This window comes from Chiloscyllium punctatum, chromosome 34 (assembly GCF_047496795.1).
Source record: "Chiloscyllium punctatum isolate Juve2018m chromosome 34, sChiPun1.3, whole genome shotgun sequence".
Lineage (NCBI taxonomy): Eukaryota > Metazoa > Chordata > Chondrichthyes > Orectolobiformes > Hemiscylliidae > Chiloscyllium > Chiloscyllium punctatum.
In genome coordinates, this window is record NC_092772.1 from 42,216,379 (window position 1) to 42,232,644 (window position 16,266).

Below are 16,266 nucleotides of genomic sequence, written 5' to 3' on the forward strand. Positions count from 1 at the left end.
TATATTCTTTATCTTTTCCTTTACTATTTCTGCCTTATCTTCCACTAGGGAAGAGGTGTCTGGGATGAAGGTGCGGCATTCCTTACCAATCAGTGCACCGGTTCCCCCTTTTTCGGCCAAGAGGTAGTCCAAAGCCATTCAATTCTGTAAGGCTGTTAGTCTTGTGGCAATTATTTCGGTGGCTATGGTCGATATTTGGGATTGAGTTTCTCCCATTACTTCGGTATTATTAATTAATTTCTCAAGGGCAGCCGCCAGTTTATGATCTCTACCTTTGCCCTTGCAGTGCCGTAGTTTGGGAATAGTGTCCACAACAGACGGTCAGAGACCTCTCGGGCCTTACATCTTATTCCCCCTTCCTTCCTCAGGTTGTGTTCATGTTTTTCTAATCGGAGGTGAGGGACTATATCAGCGAGGTAACAGCAGCCACTCCAGCCTTTCTGGCTTTGAGGCAGTGATTCATCAACATCAAAACATGCATTTATTCCTATACATTCGGCCACTCAAATGTATTTTTCCCCGGGAATAAATGGATAGGCTTTCCAGCTGCATACCCAATATGTTCCGTTCAATATTCGGGGAACGGTCGTGGCAGTAGCTTGGCTGGTGTAGACACAAGATGATTTTCCTAACTGGAAGGCATCATTCTGATTACAAAAACAGGTGGTATTCACTGCTCCTTTCGGTGGGGAAATTATAAGGCCACTGATAATTCCATGAGTTTTTCAGGGCTCGTCTGGGGAACCATCCCGCAAAGTTATATTTACCATTGTCAGATTTCCACTTTGTATCATTTCAGCATGAGTCAAATTGTGATCCATCGTGCACTTCCTTTTTGGTGAGCAGTATTACCTAGGTGGGGATCCCAGACTCACCATGGTGTGGGACCGCTGCACAGACCCAACAGTTGGTAAGTCCCTCTTGTTCAGCATAGTTTTGGCATAATGTAGTAAAGTGATTTTCCCTGTCTTCTTGAATAGTTAGTACTACTAGTGTTATAATAGGCGCCCATTTCTAACCCCTGTCTACCTTTCTACCTATCTGTCTTAATCCTTTAGGCGCAGGGAGAGGTGAGTCCAGACAGCCCTTCCAATCAATAACAACATATATCATTAAACTTTAAAAGAGCCTTTTGTCTCAGTTCATTCTTTCTTTCTCAGCTTAACTTTCAGAGGGTTGTCCGTAGGATGAGTGTACCACTCCACCAATGGGGCGTTCACAGGACCTTTAACGTGAGTGTAATGACTCCACCCTTTCTTAGCAATCCGAATAGCTGTCTCAGTAGTTAGGAGGGTTAGGAATGGCCCCTCCCAGCTCGGGTGCAGTTTGGTATCTTTCCAGGTCTTGATCAGGACCCAATCACCCGGTTGTATTCGATGTACGGCAAACTCGAGTGGTGATATCTGTACCAACAGGCCTTTATTCCTAAGAATAGACAAAGAAGAGCCGAACGCCACAATATAGTTCTTTAAAAACTTACCATTGAACTCTGACCAGCCGTTAGGCAGAGTTTCATCATCGATAATGTTTCCCTCTCTCCCGTCTACTGCAATATATTAATTGTGCTTTTTACCTTTAATCATCCGGGAGGACCCGTCGATAAACAACCGAGCTCTCGCATGCAAGGGTACGTCTCTTAAGTTCAGTCACACTTTAGTCTGATACTCAGTAATATCAAGGCAGTCATGTTCAGGATTGCCAAGGGCCACCCCCCTTCTCTCTGCCACAGAAATGCAACTGGGTACAAGCAACTACCTGTGACTAACACAAGGTCATCCTGTTCTATTAAAATTGTGTCATATTTCAAGATCCTAGAGTCTGTGAGCCATTGTCCTGCTTTCTGATTTAAGAATTCTTCACCTTTTACTCCAGAAACCTTGAGACCTTTGTTAGTTAATTTAACACCGCTAGGTCTAAAGTTTAGGGATGATCGTGGTGCTCCCATATCCACTAAAAACACTGTTTCCTCTCCTTCAGGTCCCACATTTAGATTTATCAAGTGTTCCCGGTGGGTCACAGGAAGAAGGAACCCCTGACTCCCCTATTCTTCTTCAAAAGTCATCAATGAAACTGCCTCTTTTTGTCGTACCAACTTTGGACAATCCTTTTTAAAATGCACTATTTTTCTGCAGTAATAACATCCTGCCGGTTGCCTTCTTCCCGACAATCTGTTCTTTGTCTATCTTGTCCTCCCCTGTTGCTCTCTGATTCTATCCTTTTCTTCATAATCTCTTCAGCTGCTACAACCATTATTTTAACTTTCTGTTTTTGTTTCTCGTCCTCTCTTTTTACATACACTTTCTGTGCCTCATTCTGTTTCTGTCATTGTTTTGCTCGAGCACATTCATTTTTAAGAAACTCAACAGATTCCATAGCACCATTTGCAGTTAATTTAATCCCCAATTTGGTGCCAATATCTCGTCATGAACACAAAACTGATTCTTCGTGCCTCTCATCACAAAACTGTTGCCATAATCCAATTAGCTTTTTTTTTCGTTCCCGCTCCCTTGGGCTTAAAATTTAAGGATGACCTTGCTGCCCCCGTATTGACGAGGAAAACTACGTCCTCTTTGTAAGGTCCCACCTTTAAATTTATTAAGGGTTCCTGGTGGGTCCACGTGAACAGGAACTCCTGACACCCCTATTTTTCATCAAGGTTCATGAACGGCACTGCTTTTGCTTCCTTTTTCAGATCTGGACACTCTCTCTCTCAAAGTGACCTGTCCTTCCACAGTAATAACATCCCGCCTGTGGGGATTTCCACTTTGATCCTTGTTCCTGTCTACCAGACCCCTTAACATCTCCTCCCCGATCCCTTCTCCTCCCTTTATTTTCAACATACTTCCCGCCACCATTCCGGTTTCCTTCTCCTTTTATTTTTGTCATTTTCTTTATTACCCCATTAACCGTGGCTTATCATTAATTTTGCCTTCTGTTTCTGCTTCTCATGTTATGTTGCCAGATCAATTGCTGAGCCGATTTAACCAACTGAACAATTTTAGGGCAACCTCATGGCCATTCCTCATCACCCAATGTTTTGTTTAGACCTTGATTTTTAAAAGAAATATTGCAATATTTCTTGCTCCCTGTAATCTCAAATATCAATTTATGCTTGTCTAACTTTAAAGGCTGTTCTTAAATATACATTTAGGAATCTTACTTGTGTATATATATATATATATATATATATATACATATACACAAGTATATTTATATATTATATAAATTTATATATTTATATATTCATTTATTCAGTGATTAATATTTAAAATGTAAAATGCATACAGTTCCCAACTTTGAAATCCACTATAATTACCCCTTTAGGTTTTAGTCCCTTGATTTAAATCCAAAATTAGTTTTCTTATGTAGTCCTGACCAGTCATTGCTCAATTATAATGCTACAGGTCATTTAAAAAAAACTTCTAATGCACGAATAATGGCCGAATCCAAGGTCACCGATTTTAACCATAGGACTTTTTTTTGATTTATTACAATCTAATGTTGAACTGAGGCTTTAACTGTTCTCCACAAATCGCTTTTATGTCAGGATAAAAGAGATTAGTTAGAAACTAATAGTAAGGCTGTCATGACCTATAAAAAGAGCAGGAGTTAACATTTTATTTTATCATCAGCAAAATCCTTAACCTTAAAAGAAATCATGTTAAAATTTCCATAATAGAAGTCAGATTCAAAACAGTCCCGAATCTCAAGCTCCAGGGAACATTCAATCACCAACAAACAAGTGTGCATTCATACTGAATCACAAAGGGTTAAACTTTCTCCGAGCTGTACAGCTCTTTTCTCTCTATCTCTCTCTCTCGCACACACACACACAGACAGACAGACACTTTGAGATTCCCGCAATGACTCCTCAAGGTTTTGAATATTTTTCTGGATGTCTGGCTATAAGTTAGTTATGCAGTGAACCCTCAGTAGCCCTTCAGCTACTAGCCCTTCTGACACAAAGCATAATCTGATTTCTCCTGACTGTAAGGCTGTTTTCCATTGACATTTTATCATTTTTATCCTTTCCTCGCGTCCGAGGATTGTACTTTCAATCTCTTAACATTTTTCCTCCATGTCTTCTTCGACACTTAAACCCACTATTCTTATTTCCTATTTTAATACTCGGCTGTTTCTTTATGTAATTTACTTAACCTCACTGAGGTCCGGTGTCACCTTCTTACACACTCACGTCAGGGTCCTGACCTTGGTGTAGGGGATCTCCCCTCTTAACAACCAAGCTAAGGCTGGGTGATCGAATCAGGTAGACACTTCCCTCGCTAGATTAATCTAGCCAATTAAAGACCTTATTTTCAAAGTTGCCAATTCCCTGTACTTCTTGTATGCATCCAACCACCGAGACAATGCTTAAAGGTCAATTTTCATACCTTGGTTTGTGCACAAGAGCTACCTGGTCGTATCAGCGCGCCCCTTCCCACAGCAATGCTAACAGTGAAAACCGTTGCCAAAATAGGTAGCCCAAAAATTACCTTTACCCGGGTCTTATGTACACAAGAGTTACCCAACCGAAACCACCACGTTTCACGTGGTAAAGACTGGCAACAAATACCGCTGCCAATCTAGATCGCTTGTGTACGTAAGCGTTACCCAACCGAAACCACTACGTCTCAGTGTGCCTCATCCCGTGGCAAAAGCTGGCAGCAAATACCGTTGCCAATCCCGGTTGCCCGAAATTTACCTTTACCCGAGTCTTAAGTCCATAAGAGTTACTCGACCAAACCACCGCGTCTCAGTGCACCTTGTCCCATGGCAAAGACTGACAACAAAAAAAAAACCCGCTGCCTACCCCAGTCGCCCAGACCTTTAAGACCTTTCCTTACCTGGGTCTTGTGCACAAGAGTTACCCGACCGAACCTGCCGCGTCTGTCTGCCTTGTTTCCAGGGTCTCCCTGCCCGGATCTCGCTTGTCCAAGCCGCTGCAACAATGAGGGAAACAAGAGACCACCAAAATTGGCGAGGTGCACCTACTCCATTTTTCCCAAAAATGCGAAGAGACCAGAGCTTGGGATTCCAAACGAGCCCCCAAATCTGTAAGAAACAAACTTAATAAAATTTTAGACGAGACCAATAAATCTGGAAACAAGACAATTTATTACGAACTTGCAAGTGAGGGCTTCAATTGCATAAGCAAATGAGCAAATTAGAACTCAGGTTAGTATACAGCGATACCTTTGAGCTGCGTGATGTCATCTCTCCAGACTCCTAATTACCCAATCTCTATTACTGCGCCATACCACTACCCAGCTGCGCTCTGCCCTTATTACTTCCCCCTTCCCCAAGTTGGCGACCCTCCTCTCTGTAAGTGCTGACACAAGGAATATTTTGTTAAAAGGACATCAAGATACGAGTTTAACATCTTGTAACAACTTCTGTGGTACATTCCATTCTTGAACATACAATCATACCTCTTTTTGCCTCGCTCAAGCATTTCAGTTATCTCAGCTATTTTCCTGAAACCAAAATTTTAAAAGATCTTACTTGCTTTAATAATTATGCACCAAAGTTAGTACCTAATTAACCACAATTATACACTAAAGATAAGGATAAATTTCCCGAAATACTTGCTGAGTTAGTAGTTTTCTGATAGCACACTCTGGTTTTTCTATATCTACAAAAACAACACATTTCCCCATTTATAACACTGACCCATGCACAGTACATGACACTGACCCAGTCAGCTCAGAGCCTAGAGTGAGCAGAACCCCTCGCATTCCTGTTTATATCTGTCAGCCAGGACTCCTTGACTGGACCAGGTTAACAGCCCCATCAGGGAACTCAGATTCCACGGAGTCCATCTGTCCTTCTGCATTATAATCTCTTCAGGAGTGAGCAACAAGTTCCATCTGCTCAGAATCTAAAACTCAGGAGAATAATCTAAAAATCTGCAAACAGGTATTACAGGGAGGAAATTTGGAAACATTTTAACCCATCAAAATGTTTAGTGCATTCTGCCACCAATCAGAAATGAATCCAAGATTAATTGATCCATGTGAACTATGTTTGTCAGTTTTGTTTTAATCAGCACAAGCAGTAAGGAATATGAGGCAAAGGCAGCCAACCTAAGGAATGCTGCAGAATTGCTGTAACTAACTTACATTGTGGAACATGGTCAAAGGGGGTAAATAATCTTTTCATCTGCTTGTTCCTGATATGCTTCCTCATGATGGCACAATGCTCCTGTATCCATTGACAGTGATGAAAGAGAATTGCCACAATAGCCACTCCCTGAGTAATCTTCCATTCCTTTTTGAAATGACTATTTAATATTTATGGCTGTGCATGTTAGTCCTGCCTGTAACAGAAACCATATTGTCCTCCCTTGCCCCATCACACACTTTCATATTGTGTTCATATTGATTGTATAAGGCCACCCTTTTGCCTTCTATTTCTTAGAGAAACAATCAGCAACCTATTCTTTCTTTAGTGACAGGGAAACCCTCGCAATAATGGCTCCATAATGCTAGTTTTTATTTTTGCAATTCTGTTAACCTGAGATGCTGTATCAGTCAAATCTGTTCGCTCAAGGTATTGTAATATGTCGTGGTTTCATATCAATAAAAGTTTCCATAGACATGAAGTACTCAGTGTCATATGACAAAGAGGGGGCTCTGTGATCTGATAATCACTTAATTAATATACACAATACAGTGAAGGCAACCCTGAAACAATGAAATCTAGAATTGACACTGGTCATATTACAAAGGACAGAGCCATTGCTGGAAAACATATGCTGCAATTATCATTACCTGACAAGTGCAAACAGAATTCTCCAGCCTGTTGTTTTTTTTAAATTTTCAATTCAATTGCTTCATCATTATGAATCACAGAAGGGATTTAGTTAGGCTGTCGTCATCCGCTCAGTTAGACAGAAACAATCTAATTTTTACGCCTCTATGTAAACTCAATGGCCCATGTCGAACCCACTGTACATAAATTACCAGTTGCAGGCATATATACCTTCAGAACGGATTTCAGAGAATTGGCAGGAGAGAATGATTGATACACTTGAACAGGTTGAAAAAATGTACAACACCATTATTGCTGTTATTGGTGTTCCTGGTATGTGTGGGTAATAATTGATGGTCTTTAAACATGCTTTTGTTTGTGTGGGTCCGTCTGTCCGTGTGTGTCTGCCTGTGTGTGTGTGTGTGAAGTGTAGTGGGTGAAGATTATCCCTACTTTTCAGATTTATACTGGAACATGGTGTTCCACTGACCAGCTTTGTATATGCATTCAGCAAAATATTTTTTCTTGAACTCAAGTGTCCTGAATTGCTAATAGAGGTTTTTTCTTAATTATGTTCTAGTGAATATAAAACTCTGTTTTTTGTTAACTTCCTGTGTATACTGAATAACCTTCTGCCTGTGCTGAAACATTTTGCATCGTTGACTCAGATCTTAGCTCAGTCAGCCCTTTTGATGAAGGAATAGCTGAGAATTTTTGTTCCTGTCAAATTATATTGAGTGTGGTTGGCCAACAGGAGGAGAACACCTTGCAATAGTATTTGTGTATTAACCACATTTCCCTTTGTCGAACAGTACTGTGTGCAGGTTACCCACTGGTGTGAAATGGATTCTATTTCTCCAATAGTGCTTGGTTCAGTATAGAAATGAGGTTACGATGGTACCAGGTTGCAGATGATTGATTTCTCATCCACAGATTTTCATTCTTGCTCAATGAAGGTAACAATGGGCAATTCAAGATTTTACTTTAATAGTTGGGTATCAGAGGGACAGGAATTGTTGTTGGATGGTCTGGGGCTTAGATGTTTCAAAAGGAATAAGGAGGGAGGTAAAAGAGAGAGGGGCGTGGCATTGCTCATCAGAGATAGTATCACAGCAGCAGAAAGGGAGATCATCAAAGAGGCTGGAAGTCAGAACACAGGAAGGGAGCAGTCACTTTGTTGGGAGCTTTCCACAGACCCCCAAATCACAACAGAGACCAGGAGAAGCAGATGGAGAGACAGATTTTGGAAAGGTGCAGAAGTAATAGATTTGTTGTGGGTGACTTCAACTTCACTAATATTCATGATTTGGAGGAGTTGGGTTGGGCTGGGGTGGACAAAGGTAAAAAGTGACAACCACCTGATGAAGAGGCAGCACCTCGAAAACTAGTCCTTCCAAATAAACCTGTTGGACTAAAACCTGGTGTTGTGTGATTTTTAACTTCGTGAATATTGGTTGGAACCTTTTGAGTGCAAATAGTTTGGATGGGAGCAGATTTTGTCAGGTATGTTCAGGAAGGAATCAACAAGAGGGAAGGCCATATTGGATTGAATGCTTGGCCATGAACCAAGTCAGGCATCAGCTCTCTCGGTGGGAGGACATTTCAGTGATAGTGATCACAACTCCCTGACCTTTACTATAGTCATGGAGAGGGATAGGAGTAGATGGCTTGGGAAAGTATTTAATTAGGGGAGGGGGAATTATAGTGATATTAAGCAAGAGCTGTGGAGAATAAATTGAAAACAGTTGTCCTTCGAGAAATGCAGGACGTAAATCTGGAAGTTGTTTAGGGAGCTCTTACTGTGAGTGCTGGATAGGTTTGTCCCACTCCAGCAAGGAAAGGTTGGTAGGGTGAAGGAACCTTGGGTGACAAGGGATGAGACAGGGCTCTAGAGACTTACAAGGTCACCAGGAAGGAACTGAAGAAAGAGCTGAAGAAGTGCTAGAAGGGGACATGAAAAGCCTTGGCGGGTAGCATTAGGGAAAACCCCAAGGCATTCTATACTTTTGTGAGGAACAAGAGGATAGCCAGAATTACAGTAGATGGCCAGATCTGGGATAATGAAGGAAAGTTATGCCTGGAGTCGGAGGAGGTGGGGAGGTCCTTCATGAATACTTTGCTTCAGTATCCACTAGTGAAAGGGACCTTGTCATTTGTGAGGACAGTGTGAAACAGGCTGATATGCTCAAACATGTTGATGGTAAGATGGAGAATGTGGTAGAAATGCTTTTAAAAATAAGGATATTTAAGTCACCTGGGCCAGACGGGATATAACCAAAGTTGCTACCGGAAGCAAGGGAAGAGATTGCTGCATCTTTGCTGATAATCTTCACATCCTCACTGCCCACAGGAGTAGTATCAGATGATTGGAAGGTGGCAAATGTTATTCCCTTGTTCAAGATAGGGAATAAGGATAACCCTGGGATTAAAGACCAGTCAGTCTTAACCACCAATCTGTGGTGGATAAATTATTGGTGAGGATTCTGAGAGACAAGATCTATGTTTATTTGGAAAGGCAAAGCTTGATTAGAGATAGTCAGCTTGGCTTTGTGAAGGGCAAATCATGCCTCACAAGCCGTACAGAATTCTTTGAGGATGTGACAAAAGACATTGATGAAGGGAGAGCAGTGGATGTGGTGTATATAGATTTTAGCAAGGCGTTTGATAAGATTCCCCAATGTAGCTCATTCAGAAAGTAAGGAGGCATGGGATATTGGGCAAGTTAGCCAGCTGGATATAGAATGGGCTGCCCCATAGAAGGCAGAGTGTAATAGCAGATGGAACGTATTCAGTTGGTAAAATTCTAGAATCCATCATTAAGGATGAGGCTTCTAAATTCTTAGAAGAGCAGAGTCTTTTTAGAACAAGTCAACATGGAATTAGTAAGGGGAGGTCATGCCTGACAAACCTGTTGGTATTCTTTGAAGAGGTGACAAGTAGGTTAGATCAGGGAAACCCAGTGGATGTGGTCTATCTAGACTTCCAAAAAGCCTTTGATAAGGTGCCACACAGGAGGCTGCTCAGCAAGGTGAGAGCCAATGGTGTTCGAGGTGAGCTACTGGGATGGAATGAGGATTGGCTGTCTGACAGAAGGCAGAGAGTTGGGATAAAAGGTTCTTTTTCAGAATGGCAGCCGGTGACAAGCGGTGTCCCGCAGGGTTCAGTGTTGGGGCTGCAGCTGTTCGCATTATATATTAATGATCTGGATGAAGGGACTGGGGAAATCCTAGCAAAGTTTGCAGATGATACGAAGTTAGGTGGACAGGCAGGTAGTACTGAGGAAGTGGGGAGGCTGCAGAAGGATCTAAACAGTTTGGGAGAGTGGTCCAGGAAATGGCTGATGGAATTCAACGTGAACAAATGCGAGGTCTTGCACTTTGGCAAAAAGAATAAAAGCACAGACTACTTTCTAAACGGTGAGAAAATTCGTAAAGCCAAAGTACAAAGGGATCCGGGAGTGCTAGTCGAGGATTTTCTGAAGGTAAACATGCAGGTTGAGTCTGTGATTAAGAAAGCGAATGCGATGTTGTCACTTATCTCAAGAGGGTTGGAATATAAAAACACCATTGTGCTACTGAGACTTTATAAAGCTTTGGTTAGGCCCCATTTGGAGTACTGTGTCCAGTTTTGGTCCCCACACCTCAGGAAGGACATACTGGCACTGGAATGTGTCCAGCGGAGATTCACACGGATGATCCCTGGAATGGTAGGTCTAACATATGAGGAACAGCTGAGAATCCTGGAATTGTATCCATTGGAGTTTAGAAGATTAAGGGGAGACCTAATAGAGACATACAAGATAACACATGGCTTGGAAAGGGTGGATGCTCGGAAATTGTTTCCGTTAGGTGAGGAGACTAGGGCCCGTGGACACAGCCTTAGAATTAGAGGGGGTAAATTCAGAACAGAAATGCGGAGACATTTCTTCAGCCAGAGAGTGGTGGGCCTGTGGAATTCATTGCCGCAGAGTGCAGTGGAGGCCGGGACGCTAAATGTCTTCAAGGCAGAGATTGATAGATTCTTGTTGTCTTGGGGAATTAAGGGCTACGGGGAGAATGCGGGTCAGTGGAGTTGAAGTGCCCATCAGCCATGATTGAATGGCGGAGTGGACTCGATGGGCCGAATGGCCTTACTTCCACTCCTATGTCTTATGGTCTTATGGTCTTATGGTCTTAGCTTGGAGCTCGGTGACCAGGGTATTCCATAGGTATCTCTTCGGGGCCTGCGCTCTTTGTGATTTTTAGAAATGACTTGGATGAGGAAGGGGAAGTGTGGATCAGTAATTTTGCCAATGACATGAAGGTTGGTGAAATTGTGGATAGTATGGAGGGCTGTTGTAGGTTACAGGGAGACGTTGACAGGGTGCAGAATGGGCTGAGAATTGACGGATAGAGTTCAACCTGGAGAAGTGTGAGGTGATTCACTTTGGAAGGTCAAATTTGAATACAGCGTACAGGTTAAATGCAGGATTCTTGGCAGTGTGGAGGAACAGAGGGATAATGGATCCCTAAAACTTGTGAGCCAAGTTGATAACGTTGTTAAGAAGGGGTGTGGGGTGTAGGCTTTCATTAGCAGAGGGATTGAGTTTAAAAATCATGCGGTCATGCTGCATCTCTATTAAGCCCTGGTTAGACCATACTTAGAAATTTGTGTCAGTTCTAGTCCCTTCATTATAGGAAGGATGTGTAAGCTCTAGAGAGAGTGCAGAGAAGATTTGCCAGGATGCTACCTGAACTGGAGCATATATCAAATGAAAAAAGTCTGAGGGTGCTTGGGCTTTTCTCATTTGAGCGGAGAAGGATGAGAGGAGACTTGATAAAGGTGTACAAGATAATGAGAGACATAGATAGACTGAATAGCCAGAGACACTTACCCCAGGAGGAAATGTGTATCATAAGGGGTGTAATTATTAAGTGATTGGAGGAAGGTTTAGGGGAGATGTGAGAGGTAGATTCTTTACACAGAGAGTGGAATGCACTGCCGGCAGTGGTAGCAGAGCGAGAGACATTAGGGACATTTAAGCGACTCTTGGAGAGGCACTTGGATGATAGTAATGAAGGGTATGTTGATGAGTTTGATCTTAGAGTAGGATAGAGTAGCATTGATGGCTGAAGGGTCTGTACTGTGCTATACTGTTCTATATTCTTAGAATCACTGTTACTTTAATATTTTTGCTAATAAGCGCATTCAGGGATTCAATGTTAACGACTCACTGACAATTAAAACATTCAGGGCAAACCTCCTATAGTAGGAGAGAGTGAGGACTGCTGATGCTGGAAATCAGAGTTAAAAATGTGATGCTGGAAAAGCACAGCAGGTCAGGCAGCATGCGAGGAGCAGGACAAACCCCGAAACATCGATTCCCCTGCTCCTTGGATGCTGCTGAAATAATGTGCTATTCCAGCACCACATTCAGTGCTCTTACAGTAGTCAAATTACCCATGCAATGACATGTTTTTCCCAGTATAGGGGCAGCATGGTTAGCACTGATACCTCACAGTGCCAGGGATCCTGGTTTGATTCGAGCCTCTGGCAACTGTTTGTGTGGAGTTTGCACATTCTTCCCGTGTCTGTGTGGGCTTCCTATGGGTATTGCCCTGAATGTTTTACTTGCCAGTGAGTAGTTAACATTGAATCCCTTAATGCGCTTATTAGCAAAAATATTAAAGTAACAGTGATTCTAAGAATATAGAACAGTATAGCACAGTACAGACCCTTCAGCCATCAATGCTACTCTATCCTACTCTAAGATCAAACTCATCAACATACCCTTCATTACTACCCTTCCTCCCCCAAACTGAAGGTATGCAGGTCAGGTGGCCATGCTAAATTGCCCATAGTATTCGGTGTATTAGTCTGGGGTTAATATAGGCTATGGGTATGGGTCTGGATGGATTGGTCTTTGGAGAGTTGGTGTGGACTTGTTGGGCCAAAGGGCCTCTTTCATACTGTTGGGAATCTAATCTAATTAAATACTAATGTTATCTTTTTTTATGCACATGGAGACGCTCCAATCTCTCAGCCATAAGTGTATCTTTTTCTCTCACTAATATGTTGAGTGAAGTTTTTGATTTATTTCTTGCTCATTCCACTTCTGGAAGTAAGATTGGATAAACCAGTCCTTAAATAGGATTCAACCAACCCTTCATGTAGCCTTTCAATCTTTCAGGTATAACTCAATGAAGTGTCCTTCTGAGTTCAGGAATGTGTAACTGAAGTACAAATGTGCTGTCTTTTCACAATAATGATGTGAGTCCCAGAGCCATAAATGATAATGGTAAACTCTTAATAATGAAATGCTTGGTTCATTGAATAAACTATTTTAATACATCCAACTGCTTGAGTGATCTGTTTGTTCTAATGGTGAGCAAATATTGTCCCAATACCAACTTTGATGAAACTCCATTTATCCTCATTCAGCAATTTGCAAAATAAAATGTTAACAAGAAGCTTGTTGAATGTTTTAGCGTTATCCCCAAACTCAGTTAAAATCGTGACCTGTATGTGTGGTGTCTTACCAATTAGGAAAGAAAGTATGTAACATGAACACCATGATGTTAATTGTTGCTTTACGATTTGTATTCACATAATTTAATATTAGTGGAATCAGAACTTCCCTGTTGGAGAACAAACTCTTTTTTATAGTTCCTTCTGTTAACTTTGGGTAAATGTTCACCTCCTTCCTGTCCAGGAGCCCAGGTCACAAAATCCTTCTAGTTGAAATAACTAAGTAATTCTACTTCTATGAATTTATTATGTTCACTTCTCTAGTCCTGAAGAGGTCTCCTGTGCATTTGCCAAGTCTAGACATAAATTCAGTGACTGAGTTGTTGGCCATTATATGCTCCTTCAGCACATGATCCTTATTCCTTCAGCAACTGCCTCTCCCCTTCCAGTTTTGCTCTAAAACCTACTTATGCTTACATTTTCTTTTGCTGGATCTCGAACAAAATTGCACTGAATATCTATGAAAAAAACCTTACTTTAGTCTGGCACTTCATTGTCTGGCCATCCTTGAAGTTTCAAATAGTGAGGAAAATTGTTTCTGCATCTCTTCAGTAACCCAGTTTTCAAAGTCAGTGAGTGCTGGTAGATCACAGCGAAAGGTTACCTTGCATGGTGTCAGTCACATTGAAATAATGCAGCCAATTATCCTTTTCAATAACATTGCATCTTGACACTATTAAAAGGAAAAGAAAGAAAGTTGTATCATGCCAGTGTGGAAATTTAAATTTTAAAAAGATTCTCTTTACCCTCCCAAATCAATGAATTTTAAGGGTAATCTAGTCTCTGGACTCAGATGTGGTGGTTGTTTTATAAGTAATTTAGTGCATCTTTCCTCTTGTCTTCCTTACAGTTAACTTAGTTGCGATTATGATCCTGTCCCAAGGGAAATGTGGACTATCCACGTGTACTACATATTATCTCGTGGCTATGGCAGCTGCAGATCTTTTGGTCATTATAACTGATGTCATACTGTCACAGGTGACCCATTATTATTTTCCACAATCTTTTCTTGAAATCACTCCTGTGTGTAGTTTTCTCACTCTTCTAGTTCATGCATCAATAGATTGTTCAGTCTGGTTCACCATCACTTTCTCATTTGACCGATTTGTTGCCATTTGTTGCCAGAAGCTGAAAACTAAATATTGTACAAACAGAACTGCAGCTGTGATTCTAGCATCAACCTTGATTCTGCTCAGTTTAAAAAATATTCCTTTGTATTTTGTAATTGAACCCAAAGAAATAATAGACAATGTGTCATGGTTTTGTGATTCAAAAGCAAGCTATTATACTGAGCCAGGATGGGTGGGTGTTGATTGGTTTGCCACAGTTTTAACCCCATTGCTTCCATTTGCTTTAATTTTATTGCTCAATGCACTGACAGTCAGACACATCTTGGTAGCCAGTCGAGTCCGTAAGCGACTGAGAGGGCAGTGTAAAGGAGGAAATCATAAAGACCCAGAGGTGGAGAGCAGATGGAAATCAGCAATTCTACTCTTCACTATATCAGCCAGCTTCATACTGCTGTGGTCAGTGGCTGTTCTACATTTTTTGTACTATAATATTACAGGAACAAATCCAGAACATTATGAGGGCTCATTGTATTTATTTCAGCAGGCTGGATTTATGCTGCTGAGTTTGAGTTGCTGCACCAATACTTTTATTTATGGGGTGATTCAGTCAAAGTTCAGAGAGCAGTTCATGAATGCACTGAAATATCCATTGTTGTCATTTGTTGAATTAATCAATAAAATAAGGAACTGAGCACAAAGTGTCCTGTTGTTTCCAGTCATTGAATGAAATGTGTAGCTCAATTCCACAGAATGAGTGATACCAGGAATTACTAGTATTCTGAAATGTTGAACAATAGCAGAACAATTGCATGGTTTAGGAAACAGCATGATGTTCTTTAATAATGTTTATACCATTTTGTTTGTGGAAGGACATTGTGACTTTTGCTCTCTGATTCAGCTATTTTGTACTGAAATGGATTTCCCATTCCTTTTGTAATTAATTCATCTCTTGCTAGGTAGATACATCTGAGTTACAGTTCAGAGTTGTAAATCACCAGATACATACAATGTAGAATTTGGCTGTATAGGACAAATGTGCAGTTCTTCTGTTATGAAGGACAGTTATATTAGACTCCAAATGTCAACTCTATTTTTCTCTCTCCACAGGCATTCACAGACCTGCTGAGTTTTGTCAGCACTTTCACTTTTATAACAGATTATGGAAACTTTGTTCTATTATTCCATGCTTTTGTCAATGGTCTATAGAATACTCCAATTCTACCATTTTCTAGATCTTGTCCATATATTTCCAACTTTCTGCTAATGAATTGAAAGTTATGTGTTTCTATCATACCACGTGGCAGTGAGTTCCACTTTGTAACCTCTTGGCTAATGGAACATTTTTCTCCTAGTGCTCTATTGTATCTATTAGTCATCATCTTGTAATTCTGGTGTCTCACTTTCGAAAACAAGGGACCAAATACAAACATTTGCAATCTTTTCAGATAGCTGTGAACTCTCTGATATGCTGTCATCTTGGAAATCTTTTATTCTGCTTTTTCCAGTGGTTCTTTATCTTTGCTTTCTGCAGTATGAGAACCAAAGGTATAAACTCTAATTTACAGCTGACACTGATGTTCTATTATGATAATATAACTTCAACTCTTTTCTGTTTCAATTTTGCACAGATGCAAATAAATCATGTATGTATTTTGATATTTATTGATGACTTGGCTGTTCAGCAAAGTGAAGACTCAAAAGTGTTTCTATCTGCACATAACCTCCCTCCTTTACCTGTTCTGTTTCTGAAAGTCATTCTAAGTGGTGGCTCTGTCTTTCACACAAATGTCCTTAACTCACATTTACAGGTGATACTTTATCTTCCAGAAACCTGCCCAATCTGAATGGTTGCTGAATTTTGAATAAAGGAAAATTCGTTGAATAATTGGACCATACTGTTTGTTATAAATTATGTGAACTCAAGTTATATATCTCCAAA

The 16,266-nt window shown here is 40.9% G+C and overlaps 1 protein-coding gene across 1 annotated transcript; it reads left to right on the forward strand.

Moving 5' to 3' along the window:
• The first annotated feature begins 6,935 nt into the window (after nt 1-6,935).
• Nucleotides 6,936-15,018, forward strand: LOC140458726 (probable G-protein coupled receptor 139). Its single transcript, XM_072553388.1, has 2 exons — nt 6,936-7,083; nt 14,108-15,018. Exons 1-2 carry the CDS (start codon nt 6,936-6,938, stop codon nt 15,016-15,018), a joined length of 1,059 nt encoding a protein of 352 aa, XP_072409489.1.
• Nucleotides 15,019-16,266: the final 1,248 nt, after the last annotated feature.